Source organism: Podarcis muralis, chromosome 18 (genome assembly GCF_964188315.1).
Source record: "Podarcis muralis chromosome 18, rPodMur119.hap1.1, whole genome shotgun sequence".
NCBI classification, from domain to species: domain Eukaryota; kingdom Metazoa; phylum Chordata; class Lepidosauria; order Squamata; family Lacertidae; genus Podarcis; species Podarcis muralis.
Window position 1 is genome coordinate 1,005,134 of NC_135672.1, and position 10,859 is coordinate 1,015,992.

Sequence of the window (10,859 nt, forward strand, 5' to 3'; positions counted from 1 at the left end):
GTAAAGAATGCAGGGTGAGGGAGATGTGGGGAAGTCCAGTTGGTTATGAGAAAACATTCTGGAAAGATGGTTTTCTTTTGTTTTTCTTTATTTTTCTTCTTTCTTTTTCTATTACTGTTATTTTTCTATGCTGACTGTATACTCTATCTGGAAAAAAGCAATAAAAATATTTTTTTTAAAAAAACACAAACTGACCAAATGATTTCTCTGCAAGGTCAAGGAAAATGGAAAAGCCTCCCCATTGTCTTTTCATTCACAAATCCTGTCTGAAGAGTATGTCTGTGTATGACTAGGGTGAGCCTGTGACCTGCTCAGGAACTAAGTATTTGTCATTACAAAAGACTGGCCAGGGTATCCAATCAAGTGAGCATTAACAGGTAACCTGCCAGACAGGAGGTAAACAACGCACTCAGATTTCTGTTGTAGACTGTTGTAGACCGTAGGTATGATGTATCTGGGGGTGGTCTTGGACTCCAAGGCGGGCAATTTAAAATGTCTATATAAGGGTGGGCACACCTTGGTTCTGGGTCCTCCTCCTTTCCTGTTGCAACAGTTCCATAAAGATCAGGCTTACAAGCTGCTTTGCTTCTCAGTATTCTCTGGCTGGCCTCTGTTATTTTCTCTGACTGATGGAGAACGTACAAAGGACTCTATAAGGGCTCTTGTGTCCCCCATAAGGGAATAAGGGCAGATTTACGTTGATTACAATAGACAACAGCAGGCTCTCTCTGTCCAGAGAGGGGTGTAGCTGGGCCACCAGTCGAAGCTGATGGAAGGCACTGTGGGCCACTGAGGCCACCTGAGCCTCGAGTGACAGCAAAGGATCTAGGAGGACCCCCAAGCTACGAACCTGCTCCTTCAGAGGAAGTGTAACCCCATCCAGAGCAGGCAATCTCCTGCCCATCTGGTCTAGGGAACCCCGCACTAACAGCGCCTCCATCTTATCTGGATTGAGCTTCAGTTTGTTGGCTCTCATCCAGTCTGTGAGGCAAGACAGCAGTCCGGCCTGCAATTCTGGATGCCATTCTGGCATTTGCCGGCCCCTGTGAGAAGAGGGAGCTGGACCCCCCTTGACCTGACCCAGCTGCTCCAGGTTCTTTGTGCGTCCTTATGCTCGGATTTGCTGAAGGTTGATTACTGGGGAACTGAGGGAACCTTCAAGATCTCCATGGGAAGATTCTTCCCAAGTGCCCAAAGGCTGGAAAAATAGCCGGCTGCTGCCCCCTTGCTGTCTAAAATTGGCATTACAAGCTCACGAGATTCTCTAGCAGCAAACGGTTTCCTCCGATGGAGCAAGATTTAACATGCATCTATAATAGTGGCCCCATTTGCAACCTGCAATGTATTTCAAACAGAATCTACTTGATATACAAACGAACATGAGTGCAAGTGGATGCTTTAGTTGAGGTTCCTGCATTTCAGGGGGTTGGACTAGATGACCACCAGGGTCCCTTCCAACTCGTTCTATGATTCTATGAAAAAACGAAATGCAGGAGACAGAATAAAATACAACACACAGTCAAAATAATTATTAAAGCCAGGCAGTTGCTGTGGTTGTTGTTGTTGTTAATTGAACCAGCTAGTTTCTTTCTCTTGGCCAGGGCAATCCAAAGAACCAACCAGCCAAACAGAGAACCCCCCCCCCCATAGATCAATGAAAACCAAGGGTGTCCAGATAGACTGCCTCTGGACCTGGAGGTTCCATAAGAACACAAGAAAGAGCTCGGCTGCTGCATCAGGCCAGGATCCCCAGATCAGTGGCGTAGCGTGGGTTGTCAGCACCCGGGACAAGGCAAGTAATTTGCGCCCCCTAACCCGTGGATTTGCGCCCCCTAACCTGTGGATTTGCCCTAACCCCAGATGTTGCGCCCGGTGCGGCCGGCCCCCCCTGCACCCCCCACGCTACGCCACTGCCCCAGATGCCCCACAGGGAAAGCCACTAACAGGATCTGAGCGCAAAAGCCCTTTCCCCGCTCCTGGCCTGGGTTGCCCTTGTGAACAGACTGTGATCTAGTGCTACTGGCGCCTCCCAGAAAGAGAAGCAACGGTTGCCCTCTCTGTCCTTCACTGCCACTGTTATGGCTCAGATGATGCTCATCTCCCTGGTTGCTATGGCAACCAGAGACAGGGCAAGGCTCCCCTGTGGAGTGAAGATGCTGGTTGCCACAGCAACGGCCCCAGCATCCTCACCTGTGGCGTGGGGAGGATCCAGGTCCTGTGCCCTCTGAAGATGCAGCTGTATCGCTGTAGTTTAATAAAAAGCAGCACCTGTAACTGCCTTGAGTTAATGTTTTTACACACACATATATATATGGAAAGGGGAAATTCTGAGGATTTTCTCTGCGAGAAGCAGGATGTCAGTTCCTTCAAACAGAACCAAACAAATGTCTTGGCAAAGTGTTTGCGCTTGGCATTTGAATAAGGGAGGCCCGACCCTGCTCTCTTAGCCTCTTTCAGCCAAACCATTTTAAATGTACAATATATGCCTGGTGTGTTTTCACGTAAGGCATGAGCCTTGAACAGCCCATGTTTGTTCATTAATAAATCAGTTTAAATTGCTTAAGTTGCCGTTCTTAAAAAAAAGAAGCGCTGTTAATCTGATTCCATTTGTGAATTGCTTCCTGTGTGATCTCTTGAAGTGACTTCAGAGTAAAGACATCAATGGCTTTTAAAAAAATCCATATTTGAAAAAACATAGAATCTTAGGATTGTAGAGTTGGAAGGGATCTCCAAGGGCCATCTAGTCCAACCCCATGCAATGCAGGAATTGCACCTATTTCTGGAAATATATCTATTGGTCTAGCAATAAGGCGACAGTGAATCCATGTCTTCGTGAGAGACATCACCCCATAAAAAATCAACATAAAATTTAAATCAAAGCAAGTCTCCATCACCCTCTCTCTGCCACACTGGGCTTCAGGTGGACATAAGTCTTGGTGAGCGCATATTATGGCTCTAGATTTCCAGGGACTTTGCAGAAGGTTGTGGTGTGGTAATAAGTTGCTGGGATTCTTGGGAGGCGGCGTCTGCTTTGACTGTGCAGTGTGTGCATGCATGCACCATCTCAGTGTCCTGTTTTCCGTAGAATCGAAGAGCTAGAAGGGACCCTGAGGGTCATCCAGTCCAACCCCCTGCAATGCAGGAATCTCAGCTCAAGCATCCATGACAGATGTCTATCCAACCTCTGCTCAGAAACCTCCAAGGAAAGGAAGGAGAACCCACAGCCTCCCGAGGGGCCCATTCCACTGTCAAACAGCTCATAAATTCAGAAAGTTTTTTCGAATGTCAGAATCTCCTTTCTTGTCCTTGAAGCCATGGGTTCGAGTCCTACCCTTCAGAGCAGGATAAAACAAGCTTGCTTCCTCTTCCATGTGGCAGCCTTTGAGATATTGGAAGATGGCTACCGTACCACCTTTCATTCTCCTCAGCTCCTTCAACCGTTCCTCTTAGGCCTGGTTTCCAGACCCTTGATCATCTAGGTCACCCTCCTCTTCACATGTTCCAGGTTGCCAACATCCTTCTTCAATTGTGGCAGCCATAATTGGACACACAGTATTCACCTTTTTTGCTGCAGCATCACACTGCCAGCAGCCAGGCCCTTATGGAGCCTCCAGGTCCAGAGGCAATCTATCCACACTCCTTGGTCCTTTGGGGCATTTGGTCCCTGTGAGAACAGGCGGCTGGGCCAGATGGGTCCCCTTGGACCTGATCCAGCAAGCCCTGCTCATGTTCATACATGCAGCACCCCCTCTACCGGTCACCTGCCTGCCCTTCCTTTTGCCTCATGCCCTCAGTCTGGACTCGCACACACCACTGTGGGCAGCCATCCATCCTGCCGCTGCCCCGACAACCTGAGCCAGGATGAAGGGAGGTTCTGGGCTCTTCTTACCTGGAGGTTTTTAAGCAGAGCTTGGGTGACCATCTGCCCTGAATGCTTTAGCTGAGATTCCTGCATTGCAAGGGGTTGGACTGGATGACCCTTGAGGTCCCTTCCAACTCTACAATTTTGTGATTCTATGAAGCCTTCCGAATGGAGAGAAATCCAGCTTCTGACCCACTCCCCCAGCCTCCTGGGCCCACGAGGCATCTCCAAAGACCAGGGCGCTTTAGGGAGAAAAGCAACACGAAGCCCAGGCAATCTGTGACTGTTCCTCCTCCCTCCTTTCCGGCTGCTCAGACTCTCAGCCGCCCCTTCAAGGTATAACCTGCTCAGGAGGCATTAATCCCACCCCCTGCAATTCCTGGGATTCAAGAGCGTGCGGCTGACGTCCCTATTTTCATTGGAGAAATATTGGAGGGTCTGGAGTTATGCAAAGGGAAGTTTTTTAATGTTTGATGTTTTATTATGTTTTTATATATGTTGGAAGCCACCCAGAGTGGATGGGGAAACCCAGTCAGATGGGCAGGGTATAAATAAGAACATTATTACATTATCATTGTTGTGGAATAGGATGTCCCCATTTCCATCAGGGAAATGTTGGAGGGTATGCGGTTGTGAGTCCCATAAATTTTGGACTCAGCAAGTGTCCCTGCCTCCCCCCACAACTGAGGAAGGATTGCATACAAACTTTTTAAAAAATAAATAATGATGATGATGATGATGATGATGATGATGATAAATTTATTTGTAGCCCACCCATCTGGCTGGGCTTGCCCAGCCACTCTGGGCGGCTTCCAACAAAGATCAAAAATACATTAAACTGTCACACATTAAAAACTTCTCACACATTAAAAACTTTTTACATTGAACCCGCCTCCGCAGATGCTCTCTCTTGGCCAGCAATGCCCCAATCCATGCCTGCTTTTCAGTTTTAGAAGAGGGGCCCCTCTAGCCCAGCACCCTGTCCTCACAGGGGCCAAGGATCAAGATTCCCAGGGCCTAGGAATCCAGGTGGACTGCCTCTGGACCTGGAGGCTCCATGAGAAGAGCCTGGCTTTTGGATCAGGCCAGTCTTCCTGTTCTCTCCGTGGCCAGGCAGATGCCCCAAAGCACGAGAGCAACACTCCCAGACACTGGGATTCAGAAGCATCAGTGCCTCTGTCTGAGGAGCCATCCTGGCTAGGAGCCCTCGATAGCTCTCTCCTCTTCCAAAGCCATCCAGGTTGGTGGCCATTGCTGCCTCTTGTGGGAGAGAGTTCCACAGTTCAGCTCTGCACTAGGTGAAGAAATCCTTCCTCTTATCTGTCTGCATCACTGGATAGCTGCGAGTTCCAGTTTTTCGAGGGAGCCTTTAAAATGCCATTCGAAGTGCTCTGTGCAACCCAGAGGCTGTCACACTGCCCCCCTGGCAAAAAGACACCCAGCACCTGTGTTTGGCCCTTTTTGTTTCCAAAGACACCCCAGAACAGAAGTCCAGGTCAAGAGAAGTCACAGTGCCGCTCTCTTCTGCCCTGGTGAGGCCACACCTGGAATACAGTGTCCAGTTCTGGGCACCCCAGTTTAAGAAGGATGTTGACAAATGTCCTTCAGCAGCTGCAAAGTGCCCTGCCCTGATGCCAACTGAAAGAGACCCTCCAAAGGTTCAGAGGTCAGGTAGGTGGGGGTTCTGAGCCTCTGAACGCAGCCAGAAGGTGCTGGGCTCTCCTTCAAGGGAGATCTTTCTACAGCGGTTGGGTGGCCACCCGCCAGGGGTTTTTCCGCTGCAATTCCTGCATTGCGGGGGGTTGGGCTGGATGATTCTTGGGGTTCCTTCCAACTCTGCAATTCCATGATTCTAGGGTGCTCCCTGATTTTACAATTTTAGCACATTTATATGGTGCTTCCTGATTTTATAGTTTTAACACTTCTCTGTTGGGTTTCTCCTGCCCTGCTCCAGAGGCCCCAGTGGTCCCGTGGCGGACAAATAGCTGGAGCAATTAAAATCGATTGGCCCCTGAGTGAGGCTGGAGGTGTTTAGGTCTCCTTCAAACTCTCAGCATGATCTAATTTATTGCATTTGGGGTGGGTGGAGGAAAAAACCTCGCCACAATCCCATTTCTCTGTGGACTCTAATTCCCCTTGAGGGACATTTATTTACTTTAGAATATTGGGTGACCCGGCCGTGACGCAGTTGGAAACCCTTCGAAATGACCCCATTGTGTGCGTGTTTTGGGGGTGGAGGAAGAGGGGGCCTCTGGGCATTCAATTACATCCTGCCAACTTCCTGGGGGAAACTTTTGTAATTATCTCCTTTGTGTCAACACGGCTTCTTGAAAAATTCATGGCACCCAAAGGGGCAATTCTCCTGCGGGTGCAAATTGGGTGACATGGGGTTGGCGTTGAGGTCTGTCTCCAAAATGCAAGGTCCACCCACACCTCTTCCCAAGACAAGCCCCCCTAAAAAATGGGGGGGGGGGGAGATAGAAAACCAGACACGCCAATGGGTTTTTTTGCAAGAGGGATGGAAATCTCAGTCGGGGTTATAAAACCTTCTCTGCTGGCCAGGAGGAGAAGGCAGTCGGGTCCTGGTTCAGCACTATGGCCAGCTCCAAGCTCCCCATCCTCTGCATAGGGTGTGTCCTCTTGCTTTTGGGGGCCAGAGAAGAGGTGGTGGGACTCCGGGGGGCCGGTGTGGGTGCCCAGGAGAGCCAGGAGGAAAAGGAGATGGTAAGCTGGGAAAGGATCCTTGCTGGTGGGGCGGAAGAGGGAGGGTAAGCAAGTTGCTCAGGGCAGGGGGATCAGTTGGGAGAGCAAGAGACTCTGAATCTCAGGGTCGCGGGTTCCAGTCCCGTGTCAGGCAAAATATTCTGGCAGGGGGCTGGGCTGGATGATCCTTCAAAGTCCCTTCCAACTCTGCAATTTTTGGATGTCCAAATCTTCAGCTCCTCTGCACCCCTTCAGCTCCTTGGGGGCCTGTTTTACACTTCTCTGAGCAATGCTGCCCCCCTTTTGCTCTGCAGATTGGAGCCCTGAAAGAGGTTCTGGAAAAGCTGAAGAACCACCAGCTGCCGTCCATTGAGAAAAAGCTGGGCTGGGTGCCCTCCGTAAGTATTCTCAGACTTGCATACTTTCCCCTGCATTATGAATTGTTCTGAATTATTATGCCTCCACTGCCCTGCTGGACGCCTTTGGGAGAAGAAAAGGCTCAGGAGTGAACCCTCCACAAATCCAGAGTGGAGTCCCTAAGGCGGCTGGATGGCACCTCCACGCCTCCTCCTGGCACGGGGAGGACACATCAGGGCTAACACAGTGGTTTGACTTCACCCCTTGAGAGGCACACTCCATTGTCTCTCAAGACAGATGGAGATCTCTCTCTCTCTCTCTCTCTCTCTCTCTCTCTCTCTCTCTAATTAACCATTTATTTATCCATTTAACTATTTTACTAATTCTTTAGCTCACACATTCTCAAACAGTCTGAGGAGCAGAGGTGTGTGTGTGTGTGTGTGTGTGTGTGTGAGAGAGAGAGAGAGAGAGAGAGAGAGAGAGAGAGAATGACTGACAGATGCCAACAACATGCCAGTTCTGCTCTGTAGATGCTTTAGTTGAATTAGGGGACACCCAGTAACTGCCATGGGCCTGCTCTAAAGTTGGGCTAGGAACTGGACAGAACAGGGCAGAGCTGGCATGTTGTTGGCATCTGTCAGTCATTATTATTTCTTCACACACAAACTACAGTCTGAGAATGTGCCAGCTAGAGAATTGGTAAAATGGTGAAATGGATAGATAATTGCCAGACACTTGGATTTTCCCGGACATACATGGAATACTGAGGTCGGCAGCAGTGTTCAGGCAGAAACCAGAAAAAATGTCGGGAAAATACGGATGTATGGCAATCCATGTCAGCAGTGCCGTTTTCCCATAAAAACTAAGAAAAACTCCACAATTTTTCTGTCCAAATTTTCACTGTTTGAAATACGGCAACTCTACAGAAAGGCCCTGGGTGCAAGCAGGCAAATTCCACCCAGCTCTCCATTGACTGATTAGGGCTGGGCGATAGAACGTCCAAAACCGGTTTCAAATCCATATTGTGATATTGGTTTCATAATTTTTGACCTGGCAATATATTGTGAATCACGTGCCATGTGCTATGTAAAAATCACAAGTGGGAAAAACTGAAGCCAGCCAGTGCTTCTTTCAGACACCGTGATAGATTTCTACATTGCAATACTGAGCCGAGTTGTTTCTGTTAATTCTTTTAAACAGCCATCAGAACATAGTGCTCATGTCCACTGACTCCCATCCAGCCCTCCATGGTGCTCTTTTCTATAAGGTATATGATGGGTGAAATGTAATTTAGAAGCTCTATGCTCCTTTACTACAGTACTTCTATTTTACCCCTTAAATGCATTAATTCTAAATCATTTAACTACCAATTCTCATCTGTTGCTAGACTTTAAATCCTGCATATGTTTTAACATAACCAGATTTTTCCAAATATTCTACAAAATATTTCCATTCTTCAAGGAATTTTTCCTCATTCTTTAATTCTCAGAGTTAGTCTAGCCATCTGAGATTAGTCCATCATCTTCATAAGCCAATTTTCTTTCACTGGGACTGCCTCTTCTTTCCATTTTTGCATGTATCCATCGTAACATACATAAACAGATTAAATAATTCCTTTGGAAGCTCTGGTCTAACAAAAAAAGCCTCAGGTTTCACTTTAAACATTTAAAAAAACTCATTATAAATCATTTCCCAATAGCCTTTCTGCGGGGCCACCACCAGCCAGTGATATACGATGATGTTGGAAGGGAGCTGGCAGGTCACCTAGTCCAACCCCTGCAATGCCAGAATAAACCAGATATTCCCCAGCCCTGTTGACCACCTGCCTCTGATGCAGCGGGTGGGGGACACCCCTCTTGCCTCAACCCCCACCCTACCCCCCAACATCACCAGACTTTCCCAGGAACAGCTGCACATCCCTGCATTGCAGGGGGTTGGACTAGAGGACCTCAGGATCCCTTGCAACTCTGATTCCGTCTCTTGAATTCAGTCACTTATTATTGAGAGGAAGTGTGTGGAACAGGTCTCTGTGTTTCGATTTCTGGGAATGGAGTTGAGAGATGACCTAACCTGGGGAGAAAACAGCAAAGACCTGATGAAGAGAGCACAGCAGAGGTTATATTGTCTGAGAATCCTCTGGAAAAATAATCTCTCAAAGGACCTGTTGATGGCATTTTACCATTGTACCGTTGAGAGTGTATTAACGTATGGTCTGTGTGTGTGGTTTGGGAGCTGCACGGTCAGGGAAAAAACAATGCTGTCCAGGGTTGTAAAGACTGCAGAGAGAGTAATTGGGTGCACTCTTCCCACCTTGGATCAAATCTACGCTTCCAGGTGCCATAAGAAAGCTGCAGAGATAGCGCAGGATAGTGCGCACCCCGGAAATGATCTCTTTCAGCTTCTGCCTTCTGGAAGAAGGTACAAGGTTATAAAGACTAGGACTAGCTGCCTGAGAAACAGTTTCTATCCAAATGCGATTCTGGTTTTAAAGGCAATGTAAGGTAGTCTATGTGGGAGTATATTGTATTTAATTATGGGATATCAGAGTTTTTAGGGGGCTAACCAGGCTGGGATAGCAGACTTGTTGGTTTCTGAATGTCTGATGTAGATTTTTTCAATTTCATTGTTGTGTATGGGACAATGACAATAAAGACGATCGTATCTCTCCCACTTTGCAGTGTGATGCCGGGGAGTCCTGTGCCGTCCGGAAAGGGGCGCGCATTGGCCGGCTGTGCAGCTGCCCTTGGGGGACATCGTGCAACCTGCACATCCTGAAGTGCTTGTGACGAAGAGGAAATGGACCGGATGGGGGGGGGGGACGACAAGTTTTTGGACAAAAGGAAGCCTTTGCTCCCCGCCCCCACCCCATAAGCCAAACCAGCAGCTGGGGCAACTGCAGCACCCGAGTCTTGATGTGACCCAGGAATGGAGCCTGCAAAGCCAGAAAGGTTCATTACACAGACAGGCCGTTGGGGGAGTCCATTTAGCTATTGTCCACACTGACTGGCAGCAACACCAGCAGCAGCTCTCCAGGGTTTCAGCCTCAGGGGTGCTGCGAGTCTAACCTGATGATGCTGTAGTGTAGAGAGTTGAACCCGGGACCTTCTGCAGGCAAGACTGCTGGACTGAAACCTTTCCCTCAAAAATAAAGCTCCATGCAGGAAGAGACAGCAACAACATCCCTGAAGGGTGGGCCACTTAAATAGAATCACAGAGCTGGAAGGGGTCATCCAGCCCATAAGGCCATTTCCTCAGCTCCTGTTTAGATCATCCCTTTGTCGTCATGAGGACTAGAATCCCATTTCACTTATTTGAGGAGCAAGAACAGCTGCTCTGCATGCAGAAGGTTTCCAGCTTCAATGCCCAAGAGCAGCATCTCCAGGCAGGGCAGGAAAAGACCGCCCCCCCTGCCTGCAACACCAGAGAGCTGCTGCCAGCCAGTGCAGGCAACACTGAACCCCATGAGCAAATGTCCCAATTAGGAATACTTCTAATTGCCGGGATCAGCTCCCCCTGAAAATCTTCTGCTCTCAGAGCCACAGAAAGAAGAGTCTGCTGCGGATTCAGATGCGAACAAGAGAGGGCAGCAAAAACGAGGCCGACTCCTTATGCATCCCTTCCAGGGATAAAGCAATTTATCTGCATTAAAAGCTCCCCCCCCCCCCCGGCAAAGGGGTGGAAATTTTGGGGAGCATCTCCAATCCCCCCAGCAGGGAGCAGCCAAAGATTTTCCCATCCTCCAAACACAATTGTGACCTGCTGAGTTTAGGGCAAAAATGGGGTGTTGTTTTTTAATAGCCCGAGAAAATAATAAAAAAAGAGTTTCAGGCAGTGCTGGTTTATTTGTGTCTGTGTCGGTGGGGTGGGGGAGCAGACAATTTGGGGGTCCCCATTTGAGGAAGGCAAAAAAGGACTGATATCTAAAGGTGTGAGAGTT

At 48.6% G+C, this 10,859-nt stretch overlaps 1 protein-coding gene across 1 annotated transcript; it reads left to right on the forward strand.

Moving 5' to 3' along the window:
* Positions 1–6,387: 6,387 nt before the first annotated feature.
* Positions 6,388–10,745, forward strand: LOC144326068 (cocaine- and amphetamine-regulated transcript protein-like). The gene is made up of 3 exons (XM_077921883.1): positions 6,388–6,586; positions 6,880–6,963; positions 9,601–10,745. Exons 1-3 carry the CDS (start codon positions 6,458–6,460, stop codon positions 9,706–9,708), a joined length of 321 nt encoding a protein of 106 aa, XP_077778009.1. The 5' UTR covers positions 6,388–6,457; the 3' UTR covers positions 9,709–10,745.
* The last annotated feature ends 114 nt before the right edge of the window (positions 10,746–10,859 follow it).